Source organism: Bos indicus, chromosome 25, assembly GCF_029378745.1.
Source record: "Bos indicus isolate NIAB-ARS_2022 breed Sahiwal x Tharparkar chromosome 25, NIAB-ARS_B.indTharparkar_mat_pri_1.0, whole genome shotgun sequence".
NCBI classification, from domain to species: domain Eukaryota; kingdom Metazoa; phylum Chordata; class Mammalia; order Artiodactyla; family Bovidae; genus Bos; species Bos indicus.
The window spans coordinates 26,690,393-26,703,652 of NC_091784.1; the positions used below are offsets into that span (position 1 = coordinate 26,690,393).

Here is a 13,260-nt window from a genome sequence, read left to right on the forward strand (position 1 = left end):
GACCAGAAGGACCTTTGTTGGCAAAGAAATGTCTCTGCTTTTTAATATGCTGTCTAGGTTGGTCGTAACTTTCCTGCCAAGGAGCAAGCGTCTTAATTTCATGACTGCAGTCACCATCTGCAGTGATTTTGGAGCCCAAAAGAATAAAGTCTGACACTGTTTCCCCATCTATTTGCCATGAAGTGATGGGACCGGATGCCATGATCTTCGTTTTCTGAATGTTGAGCTTTAAGCCAACTTTTTCACTCTCCTCTTTCACTTTGATCAAGAGGCTCTTTAGTTCTTCTTCACTTTCTGCCATAAGGGTGGTGTCATCTGCATATCTGAGGTTATTGATATTTCTCCCAGCAATCTTGATTCCAGCTTGTGCTTCTTCCAGCCCAACATTTCGCATGATGTACTCTGCATATAAGTTCAATAAGCAGGGTGACAATATACAGCCTTGATATACTCCTTTTCCTATTTGGAACCAGTCTGTTGTTCCATGTCCACTTCTAACTGTTGCTTCCTGACCTGCATACAGATTTCTCAAGAGGCAGATCAGGTGGTCTGGTATTCCCATCTCTTTCAGAATTTTTCACAGTTTATCGTCATCCATACAGTCAAAGGCATTGGCATAGTCAATAAAGCAGAAATAGATGTTTTTCTGGAACTCTCTTGCTTTTTCCATGATCCAACAGATGTTGGCAATTTGATCTCTGGTTCCTCTGCCTTTTCTAAAACCAGCTTGAACATCTGGAAGTTCATGGTTCATGTACTGTTGAAGCCTGGCTTGGAGAATGTTGAGCATTACTTTGCTAGCGTGTGAGATGAGTGCAATGGTGCGGTAGTTTGAGCATGCTTTGGCATTGCCTTTATTTGGGATTGGAATGAAAACTGACCTTTTCCAGTCCTGTGACCACTGCTGAGTTTTCCAAATTTGCTGGCATATTGAGTGCAGCACTTTCACAGCATCATCTTTTAGGATTTGCAATAGCTCAACTGGAATGCCATCACCTCCACTAGCTTTGTTAGTAGTGATGTTTCCTAAGGCCCACTTGACTTCACATTCCAGGATGTATGGCTCTAGGTGAGTGATCACACCATCGTGATTATCTGGGTCGTGAAGATCTTTTCTGTACAGTTCTTCTGTGTATTCTTTTACATCATAAAAACTCACAATTCACCAAAGAGAATAAATCTTTGAAAAAGTGAGGCAGTTGTCCCAGAGCTTACAAAACACCGGACCTTCTAATAAACATAAATGGGTAATTTCTCCCTTTTCTGAAAAAATTAGTAAGTAATTTTTTGGGTGGGGTGATACTTTGAGACTCCATAAATAAGTAGCACCCTCCACAACAAATACCCATTGAGAAGCCATGCCTAAATCATTCTTAAAACTTGGTGGTTGCAAAAGAGGGATTTTTCTAATTATTTTTCTTTTCATTAGCTATATTCTTCTGTAAAAAGAACTTTCTTTCCCCGATCTTCTTTTCTAATCATATGGATGCTGTATATTCAATATATTGTAATTCCTTATCATTCTTATTCTTTCTTGATGATCACATCGTCAAGTTGACCAGGAAGCACCCTTTCTAGCTGGCCCCCGTGTCCTTTTCATACATTCCCAACCTTCCCAATTGGCTCAAACAGATTCTCCAGTGTCAGCCTGCCCCAGACTTGTAGCATTTCTCCAAGGAGCCCTGATTCCTTTTGGTGGAGAATGTATCTCAGAAACCAAGAGCCTGAATACTAAAGGGAGCACTGCTTCTGCGGTGTCACTGCTTCTAGGACCTTTCAGTGGAAAAGCAAGGATACAGCAGACACTATTTAAAAATCAAACTTAGTATCAATAATTCCAGGGCAAACCAACCTCTAAGGTTTCTAGACATGATGCAAGAAGGACACACCATCACACATATAACATTCTTGCTAAAATGTTTAACCTTGATCTAATACAGACAAAAACTAGACAAATCAAGATTTTAAGTTTTTCTTAAAAAAAAAAAAAAATTAGATGTGAATCTCCAAAAAGTAAGTCTCTCTCCCCACCCTACCCCTCCCAAACACACAATTTGGGGAACTAACTTGTCTAGACTATAAGAGAAACACATAATGAGATTCATTAGTTAGAACCTAGATCTAAAATATATACATCTATAGATATATACGTATAAAGGACATTCCTGGGACAATTAGGTAAACTAGAATATACAGACATATAGATATGCTTAAAAACAGGAGATGACATTACTCCATCTATGAAAGTTTTTGAGTGTTAATAATGTATTATGGTTATACAGAAGAATGTTCCTAGGAGATAAACGCTGAAGGATATAAAGATAAAATGATGTGTTGTCTGCAATTTATTTTCAAATAGTTCACACAAAAAACATGTATGTGTGTGCACATGTGTAGGGCTTCCCTGATGGCTCAGCAGTAAATAAGCCATCTGCAGTGCAGGAGACACACATCAGATCCCTGGGTTGGGAAGATCCCTTGGGGGAGGAAATGACAACCCACTCCAGTATTCTTGCCTGAAAAAATCGCATGGACAGATGAGCCTGGCGGGCTACAGCCCATGGAGTCACAAAAGAGACAGACACAACTGAGCCGCTGAGAATGCACATGCGTATGTGCATACAGAGAGAGCAAAAACAGAAAACACACACACACACAACAAACGTGGCAAAATACTTATCAATGCTGAATCCAGCTTAAGAGTATAGTATATGGGTGTTCATTCTATTACCCTCTTTTCTATAAATGTGAGCTTTTCCAAAGTAAAAAGTTAGGTAAGAACAGGTACTAAATACCTTTCAGTAAGAAACTGTAAGTTTTGGGATTTTGGTATTCAAATTGACAAAACAGTTATTTTGTCACTTATTTATCTTTAGAATCCACTGATCGAAAAGTGTGGAGAAAGGCATCGAAGTCTGTCCTGTGAAGGGGTGTCTAAGAATTTCTGCCAATCTTTTACATTTATACAGTTCCTTACGCCTCAAGGAAAGAATGCTAAAACTCCCCAAAATTGTGTGCAAGGCGTGTTTATGAACAAATTGGCCTCTTTCTTGGAAGAAGCTTTCTCTAATTTCTCAAAAAGGAGAGCAATATTAAAAAAAAAAAAAAAATTTTTTTTAAACCACCATAGTAAATGAGACTCTTTTTGTATGTATCTAATTTGAAGCTCCAGAATGCTCTAGAACAGGGATCAGAGACTTTTTCTGCAAAAGAGTCAGAATATAAATGTTTGTTTTTGTAGGCCATCCACTCTCACTCAGAACTGTTCAACTACTCTGCCACTACAGTGCAAAAGCAACCATAGGTAATACGTAAATGAATGGGCAGGGCTGTGTTCCAATAAAACTATTTTAAAAAGCTAGCACGGGGCTGAATCTGGCAGCATGCCTCTCCAGCCGAGAGCAAGCCTTCCAGGCAGTGAGCTCTGGGAGAGGGCCCCATCTCCAGTCCCCATTCCTTTACCCCATCTCTACGTCACTTTCCTAATGGCCTCCCACTGTCTATAATGTTTCTCAGTGTGGTCCCTGGGTGCCCAGCTTCAAAGTCACTTAGGGTTCTTGTTTAATACGCAAATACCCAAGCCTTGTACCATCCTGCTATAGTCAGAATCTCCAGGGGCAGTTTCAGTCACTGGTCTCCAGGACACAACTCATGGCATTCACAGTGAAATAGTCCTAAATGCCTATCCAGCTTCACCTCCCACCACACCAGCTGCTCCCCACACCCCTACCTGTGTGACTCTGCACCACTTCTGTGTCTTGGCATGCGCTATTCTTTCCTCCTGAAATGCCTACTCCTTATACTTACCCTCTGCTCCCAGCTCTCATCTGCCTGATGAATTCCACTCACTCCAGCCACCCCAGTCCCCAGATATAACAAGCCTTCTCTCTTTTGAGGTTTGGAGACGGGAGTTTTTCATCTTTTCACGACAGCCACTACAGTCTCTTTTTATCTATAAAGCCATTTGGGGGCAGAGAACAAGTCTTTCTGAGAATACACAAACATCTAACTATACTTACACATCAATGAGATCAGGCTTCAATACTGATGGCACAGCAGTCTCAATGTTGTACAATTTTATCTGAGATCCATACAAAGTGACTTTGACCAATCTGTTGGCAAAGAAGAATTGTACAAATGAGGCCACACTCAGTTTGTGAACTAAAGCAGACAAAATGGACGAGGTATCAACAAAGGTCTTGAGGACACACTTTTTTCCAATCAAAAAAGAATCAAGACCAGGTTTTCAATTTTATCCCAAAGATGTAATGTGAGATATGCATAAAGATTTATATACTAAGACACAGTCTAAAGCACTACCTACAGTTTCAAACTTTTTGAAAATATAAATATCCAACAGAGAACATAATATAATATATCCAATATGATCAGAATGGAAATTGATATTGTATATGTAGTTTATCACAATTTTAAAAAATGGAAAAACAAATGTTTCAGGTATATAGACATATGATAAAGAAAATACAGCAAAATTTAACTGTAGAATCTAGGTGATGGGTATTACCTACACAATTTTTTAACTTTCTGAAGATATGAAATGTTCATGATAAAACACTGTGATGGGGTTGGGAAAGGGGGGACATGAAAGTTTCTAACATAGATTAAGCTATTTTTAACTTTCAGCACAATTCTTTAAGAAGCAAGTTATTGAGCCCACTGGTTGCCCAAGGGCTCACTACATATAAATGAACATTAAATACGACCAGCTCTGCTGGGAAATGGGAGACTGCTCTTCCATTAGAGACACTCCTTTCTGAGTAAACATTTAAAAAAAAAAAAAAAAAAGAGCCCTAGAGACTTGGCTAAGTTCTCTGCCTGCTCTGTAAGGAACCCTGGACTCAGGTCTGAGGGGCACTCCAGGGAAGATGGCGTGTGTTTTGCTCCCTCAATCCAACAGCACAGAGGGTCTCAAACTTCACTGAGCAAAGAAGTCAACTGGGGAACTAGTTATAATACAACTTGCTGGGGCTGCCCCACAGACGCACACTGCAGCTCTGAGGGGGTCTGGAAATGTGCACCTCTGAAGAGCATCCGTGGGACTCTGATGCATGGGGTCCATATTCTGAAAAATATTCCTCTCTGATAGGGGCAGAAAGCAGGATTTTATTATAAAAAACCATGAGCTTGAGTCACAAGTTATTCAGGGTTGGGCAGCAGTCAGAAAGAGGTATTTCCAGTAAGCCAAGAACTAAGTAAAAGAGTAAAAGAGTCAAGGGTCCTCAATCTGAAGTTCTAGAAAGTAGGGTATGGTGATGGTGATAAGTAGGCATCAAAAAAGTCACCATCAGTAAGTAATACACCAACGAGTGCCCAGTGTTTAATTCTTTAAATTGTTTTACATTCATACAATATGTGTACAGTTTACTGATGTTAAATATATTCATAACATGCAACTACCCCCATCATCTACCTCCATGACTCTTTCCATCTTAGAAAACTGAAACTCTGTATCCGTTAAATAGTAACTCTCCACAACCCCTCCACCCCTGGCAACCACTGACTTTCTGTCTCTACCATTCTGACAACTCTAAGTACCTCATAGAAGTGAAATCATACAGCTTGTGACTTGATACTCTTCACTTACATTCAAAAGCATTCTTTAGTGTTGCTCTACACTAAAAATGAACTTCTAAATGTGTCTTTTAATATTTCTATGTTTAGCAGTCTTGATACTAATATTATGTAACTGACAAGTAAGAACGCTACTGATGGCAGTGGCTATTAAGATCATGTAGCCATAACGAGGAGGCTTCTCTCACACTTTATTCTAAATGAAGACAAAAAAGCCAAGTGCGTTTCACTACTGAGCCTGCAAACTTAAGCAATGCAGAAAGATGTATATACATAAGGACCTATAAAATAACCATCCAGAATCTCTCAACAGTCACCTCCCTGTGAAGCCAAAATGACTGATGGATACAATACATGGCTTAAGTTTAAATTAAAAAAATAAAGACTTCAGACAGAAAGACATGTTCTATTTCTACTATCAGAGGAAACAGGCCTAGTGTGGGAAGAAGAGGAAAAAGAGCTTGAAGTAGAAGCTCGTGGCTGGAGAGAGCTCAGCATTTGGGCTCAAGAAACTGGTAAAAGTCCAAGTGCGGCCTCTCACGAACTGCGTGGTCTGAGGCAAAGCACTCGCCCTCTGGGCCACAGTTTACTCAGATAAAGTGATAATACCTGTCCCTCAAAATTCAGAAAGAAAATGGACAAAATTACTTTCTAAAATCTCCTACTACTGTATACTGCTTTTCTTATTAACATTAATCTGGCTTTTCAGATTCATTTAAAATTCTCAGTCATGTCTGCTTTTAAGCGAAGAGCAACAAAGAAAAATCTGACATGCAAGTCAGTAGGCTTGGGCCCTCGCTCCCCTAGTGTGTTCCCAATGACAGCCACCGTGCCAATCAAAGCACCAGGTAACTCAACTTTGGGCTGGACCCACACCCCCCTGGTTTTGATCTAACCTACTTGCTGGTTACCATGAAATGACCTGGACGTTCTGTCCCTTTTATTTTCAGCAAATGGCGTTTTAGGTGCCCGAGTTCATGAGAAGGGATGGGAGGACCTCAACAAATGCGGCCGTAAAGCCTGTGAGGGACCCTCGAAGAAGAAGTAGTAATGGGAGCTCGGTGCAGGGAAGGCGGGGATCTGCCCCTCAGTCAGGCTTGGCAGCTGCCCAGCTTCAACTCCTCAGGACCCTAAGAGGACTGCAAAAACCAGTCCCACTCTAAGAGAACCAAAAAAAGACCCCTCTGGCATCTGGCCGCCCAGTCAAGAGTGCAGACTGCCTACTTGTTTGTCCTCTTATTAACAGGGCTGTCTTAACGTCTCTTTATGACCACACCTGGTTTCTCTTGAGGTTACTCCTGTCTTTAAATGTAAGCTCTTCCATGAAATCGCAGCTTATCTTTACCGTGTGCTACATGCTAGGCCCCGGGCTCAGTGCCTTACCTCATATAAATCTCACAATAAACCCACAGGATACTATGTCCACTCCATTTTACCAGGACCCGAATGAAGTTCAGAGAAGGGCGGTGACTGCTCCACACCCCCGTGTGTGGCGGAGCCTCGAGTCACCTGGGCAGGGCAGAGTTGCCTGGCCACCGCAGCCCCTCATACAAGCAGGCGAGTTGAGTTCCATGCTGGGACTGCCCACCCACCTCTCCACCACTGTGAGGGCATCGCTGAAGCGTGCGGCGAACACGTCCCCAGTGAAGTACTCGGCCAGGCGGCCCACGGCCTGCAGGAGGGAGCTCAGGTCTCTCAGGGAGCAGTGCAGGCGCCGGCAGTCGTTCTCCGCTGTGATGTTCAGCCTGGGTCCTGGAACAGAAGGCCTCGGGTGGTTTTTCAACAGGAAGAACATGCTCTAATTCCCACTACAGATAACTGCCTTTTCGTATGGTTCAAGGGATTCTCAAGGGACAGGTCCGTCTAGTCAAAGGTATGGTTTTGCCAGTAGTCATGTACGATGTGAGAGTTGGACCATAAAGAAGGCCGAGCTCCAAATAATTGATGCTTTCAAACTGTGGTGTTGGAGAAGATTCCCAAGAGTCCCTTGGACTGCAAGGAGATCAAACTAGTCAATCCTAAAGGACATCAACCCTGAATACTTATTGGAAGGACTGATGCTGAAGCTGAAGCTCCAATACTTTGGTCACCTGATGCCAAGAGCCAACTCAATGGAAAAGACGCTGATGCTGGGAAAGATTGAGGGCAGGAGGAGAAGAGGGTGACAGAGGATGAGATGGTTGGATGGCATTACTGGCGCAGTGGACATGAGTTTGAGCAAACTCCAGGAGATAGGAAAGGACAGGGAAGCCTGGAGTGCTGCAGTTCATGGGGTCACAAAGAGTCGAACACAACTTAGCAACTGAACAACAACAAAGGATAAGTAACGGGGCTTCCCAGATGGCTCAGTGGTAATAAATCCACCCGCCAATGCAGAGACGCGGGTTCAATCCCTGGGTTAGGAAGATTTCCCCAGAGAAGGAAACAGCAACCCACTCTAGTATTCTTGCCTGGGAAATCCCATGGACAGAGGAGCCTGGTGGCTACAGTCCACGGGGGTCACAAAGAGTCAGACACAACTGAGCATGCACACACCCATGGATAGGCAACACAGTAGAGAGGAAGAAGGAAGGCTGACACCTAAGAGCTGGAGGGATGAGTCAACGAGTTCGATGCCACATGCGTTTCCAACTGATGAGGCTGGAACAGAGCCCGTGACAGCCCCGAAAGGAGGACAGGAGCCTGGAAAGGGGGACACTGTGGCCAGGGCACTGTGACAGTGGGTCACGCCCCAAGGAGCCAGAGGACAAAAGCAAGTGGAGGAAAGAGCCACTGACAAACCAGCCCTGACCTGCCCGACCACCTGCCCCCCTGCAACACTCCTCACGGAGAGCAGAGCCTTGTCGCAGAAACATCCAGCAGCAGGATTATCAGCCTGCAGGCAGCCCTGCCAAGGCCACGAGATGGGTGGCTAAGGAGGGTGGGCCAGCTCCCGGGGTCAGAGCAAGAGGGTGAGCACCCCACACTGCTAGCCAGAGGAGCCCACAGAACACACAGAGCCAGAAGTGGTTGTGGTCGCGTGTGGTCATGTGAGGGGGGCAGTGCCTCTGCACCATCCTCTCCCGGTTAACAAAAGCACCACCAGCACACACCTTCCGAGCGTCAAGGATATTCAGGGCCACCACTACGCAACCGAAGCCCAGGGTCAACCAAAACCTGCCAGAAGATGGGTTCCGATTCCTAATCAGTGGCCCCTCCCTCTCCCTGCACACACCCATCCTCATCACCCACACAGCTCTACCCTGATAACCCGCTTTCAACTTTTTCACTAATTCTCAGCATAAAGGGAAAGATCCTGTGTTTCTCTATTAAAAACCAAGCCAAAACACCAGCCTACATCAGGTTTCCCTCATGGATGGTCATGAGACAGCTTCACAGTCATCCTTCTTCCCCTCTGCCCCCTCATCCACACACACATCTGGCGCACGGCCTTCCCCAGCTCTGCCCCCTCAGCCTCTTCCCGGACCCCTCAACAGAATGCTAGAGCCGATGCCTCCTGAGGGAGTCTTCCACCTTTGGATACCTTGGTCAGAAACACAGGGGTCTCCCTGATAATTCCTCCTATCATCCCCTGGTCACACCTCTGTCCATTAAATTCTCTAGACGAGAATACTGGAGTGGGTTGCCTTTCCCTTCTTTTGGGGATCTTCCTGACCCAGGGATCAAATCTGAGTCTCGTGCATTGCAGATAGATAATTTACTGTCTGAGTCACCGAGGAAGCCCTTCCACCCTTTGAGGGGAGAACAAAAAACAAGCTTAATTTAAGCCTGCTGACACATGGCAGTCTTGGGGAGATGTGGAGGAAGGGTCACATTCTTGGCGAATCTCCTCTTGGCTGAAATACACGCCTGGTTCCTTCTGTTTTCTGTGCGCACCCCTTCTCCAGAATCCTGGCCATTCTCATCACTCTCGTTTAAACCTGCCCTAATTTTTCTGATAAAAAAGCTGTCCTAGAATGACAAACGGCCTGGAATTGCTGTGTGTGTTTTGAACTATTGGTTTGAAGCACATCAATTTGCTGCCATTTGCCCGTTTCTGGCTTACGGAACCATAGTAACTCATAGAGTTCAATTCAACACTACGTGCCATCCAAGGCTCAGATCAATCAAAATGGCAGCTGCTTCTTTCCTGATGCGTCTGCAATGCAGCCAAACGCACAGGCAGCAAGTACCCCAGATCAGTCTCTAGCCCTGCCCCCAGCCTGGAAACCTCATACTACCATCACCACAAAACCATGCAAGGTAACCACCCTGCCCCTGAGGGGGAAGGCCAGAGTGCCCACTGTGAAAGGCTGTCCAGATCAATCCACATTTTATTGTTTGGCTGAGGCTTAGTTTCCTCCTCGCTCCCATCAACAACACAGAACATCCGCCCAGTGGAGCCTGCAGGTGAGGACACTACGACACGCAGGTTTCAGAGACAGAAGGTACCACGGCCACACCAAAGCCCAACCTTCCATAAACCACGTTACCCAGCAGCTGTCTAGATAGATGTCCCCTAAGCCACACCCAAAGAACAGCCCACAGGACTTGCCTGGTGGTCCAGTGGTTGGCACTTCACCTTCCAATACAAGGGATGTGGGTTCAATCCCTGGTCGGGGAATTAATATCCCATATGCCTCACAGCCCCACTCCAAAACAAAATGAAACATAAAATAGAAGCGATACTGTGATAAACTTAATAAAGACTTTAAAACGTTCCATATCAAAAAAAAAAAAAACTTAAAAAAAGCACAAAGAACAGCTCACTGGAAAGTCACTGCCCTGGAAAGAAACACATTAATGTTAAAGGAGGTCAGTGGTTAAGACTTTGCCATCTAAAGCAGTGGGTGTCAGTTCAATCCCAGGTCAGGGAGCTAGGAGTCCACATGCCTTGGGGCCAAAAAAAAAAAAAAAGCCAAAACATAAAACAGAAGCAGCTATGTAACAAACTCAATAAAGACTAAAAATGGTTCATATTAAAAAAAAAAAAAAAAACTTAAAAAAATAAATTCAGTCTTTTTTTGGGGGGGGCGGTGGACTGGGCAATAAAAATATAAAACTTAGCACTTAAGTTATTCCACTCTGAGAGAACAAACAAGTCATAAATGAACCTAAGCAGAACCAAGAATTTAAGTCCAAAAGTCTGTATCATAAGCAATATCTTAGGCAGGGAAGTCTGCACGGCTAAACAAAAAAGTTAGCAGGACTGCTTGGAGCAGAAATATTGCCCCAATGGGGGAGGATCTCAGTGAAGAGTGGCAGAAGCCAAACACCTACAGGACAGACCCTCCGGGACATTTATGGACACACATGCAGCACCAGGGGCACAGTGACTGATGAGGGGATGACGCAGACCACCAACAGTGCGAAAGACGGAGCCAGGGCAAAGATGACTGCCGGGCAAAGGAGGCACGGCGACGGCTTGTTTTGCCTTGGACTTTACCAAGGAAGCAGAAGCAGGGGGATCAACAGAAGCTGCGTAAAGAGTAAGACTCCCAGGAACTTCCCTGGGGGTCCAGTGGCTAAGACTCTGAGCCCCTAATGCAGGGGGCCTGGGTTCGATCCTGGTCAGGGAGCTAAGATTGTACCTGCCTCACAAAAGTAGCCAGGGGAAAAAAAAAAAGTAAGGCTTCCATCACTCCAGAATTCAGGCCAGGAGAAGGTAAATGCAAATGAAAGGAATGAGCCCTACCCATTGGGGAAAAGAACGTGGTTTCTGGTAAGAGGCAGTAAGGCTGACTAATATAGCATGAAGGTTATGTGAGGGGTAAATGACCATGGGAACCAAGGAACAAATCGTACTCAGAGTTTCCATTTTTTAATAGCCTTTGCATTGGAAACTTGGCTTTTGCTTCATCATGGATAAGAAAGCTCATTTTAAAACAGGAAATAAGTATTTCTCTGGCCTGAGAGGTTCTGTCCCTTGAGTATATGCCCCAAGGATCAGTGCTTGGGATGAGGTTTAGAAATGACCTGAAGAGCCAAGCGTACTGTGAAACTGACAGTAAATGGGCTGCGATGAGAGCGGGCCTACAATACTTCATTTAGGGGAAATCCATCAGATTCTCCTGCTCGGATGAGAAAATCTAAGTTATGAGATAAGCCTCAGAAAAAGGACTTGGGAATCACCGCAGACTGTCACCTGAAGACAGACTCAATGTAATGTTAAAAAGTCAGCTACTAACACTGACTTTAGGTATCTATTCTGAGGGAAAGAGAATACATGCTCAATTTCATCTTTAAGATCAATAATAACTTTTTTAGGATCCTGTGTGTGTGCTCAGTCTGACTCTTTACAACCCTATGGACTGCAGCCCACCAGGGTCCTCTGTCCATGGAATTTTTCAGGCAAGAATACTGGAGCGGCTTGCCATTTCTTCCTTCAGGATATCTTCTCAACCCAGGGATCAACCTTGTGTCTCCTGCATCTCCTGCACTGGCAGGTGGATTCTTTACCATTGTGCCACCTTAGTGTCCCGAGTATATTCTAATTTGAACAAGGGCCCTGAGGGAGAAGCCATTACAGTATGATTTTTTTCCCCAAGAATTTTTTCCTAGATTTTGGAAATATCTGCAGCATCTGTACATAGTCCAAAGACTTCCATGAATGTTGATGGCATATCATACAGGCACATTTGCTTTGAAAAGTAGTCTTTTTAAAGTTCTACAGAAGCTGTTCTTACTCAATCTACACAAATCAGGGTCTAGAACTGGGGCATGCTAAGTCCGTCAACCTCCTGGGGCCCAGCGGACTGTTTACTAGTAGAAGCTAATCTAGTCATGGAAACAAGCAGTCACAGGCCACCAAGAAGGGCAGCCTCACAAAGAGCCTCTTGGGGAGGCTGTGCCACAAATAACAAGCTCATCCAGGCGCTGGGCTGTACCCTGGGCAGCTGTGTACCAGGCTGAAGCAGCAGAGTTATACGAGAGGGGTAGTCGGCCAGGGCCAGGGTAACTCCTGTAAGGAAAACTGTGTGGGTGTATGGGGGTGTGTGTGTGTGTGTGCAGCACAAGTGTGTTTGCAAGCACTTGGTTAAGTTCCTATGTGTCTGTGTATGTGTCTATGTGTGTGTGTTTGTAGCACAAATGTGTTTGCAAGAATGATGTTCCTGGTGCTTTCGGCTGGCAGAATGAATATCAGATTTTGGCTAATTTCAACTTTTTATCATTTCCTAGTATACCCTCCTGGGACTAGCACCACAAGCTATGTAACCTTGGGTAAACTAACATCTCTGAACATGAATTTCCTCTTTTGTAAAACAAGAGAACTGAGATTAGTACTTATACCTCACAGGAGAGTTGAGAGAATTAAATAACAAAAGCAAATAATATGGTGCCTGGCATGCAATACCTCTTCTACAAACAGAAGCTATTATTATTAACAAAATAATCCCAAAATGCTAATCCTAAACCCCCAACTAGTGAAACCTGCCAACAGCAGGCCAAAGCCTTCCCAAATGGCTACAGTCAGAGCCACTGACACAGGAGGGCTTAACAGGCGGTGCAGTGGTAAAGAATCTGCTTGCCAATGCAGGAGACACAAGAGACACAAGTTCGATCCCTGGGTCAGGAAGATCCCCTGGAGAAGGAAACTCTCTTTAGTAGTCTTGCCAGAATAATCCCATGGACAGAGGAGCCTGGCAAGCTGTAGTTCAAGGGTCACAAAGAGTTGGGCACGACTTAGCG

General features: G+C 44.4%; 1 protein-coding gene across 2 annotated transcripts in view; it reads right to left on the bottom strand.

Annotated features, from left to right (window-relative positions):
* Positions 1–13,260, bottom strand: part of XPO6 (exportin 6) — a 106,636-nt gene that overhangs the window by 17,239 nt on the left and 76,137 nt on the right. For both annotated transcript variants that reach the window (XM_070779849.1, XM_019987845.2), the window contains exons 13-14: positions 7,185–7,344; positions 4,020–4,112 (exon numbers count right to left, since the gene is read on the bottom strand). In XM_070779849.1, the coding sequence (XP_070635950.1) occupies positions 4,020–4,112; positions 7,185–7,344 (253 nt within the window). The remainder of the gene's footprint in view (positions 1–4,019; positions 4,113–7,184; positions 7,345–13,260) is intronic.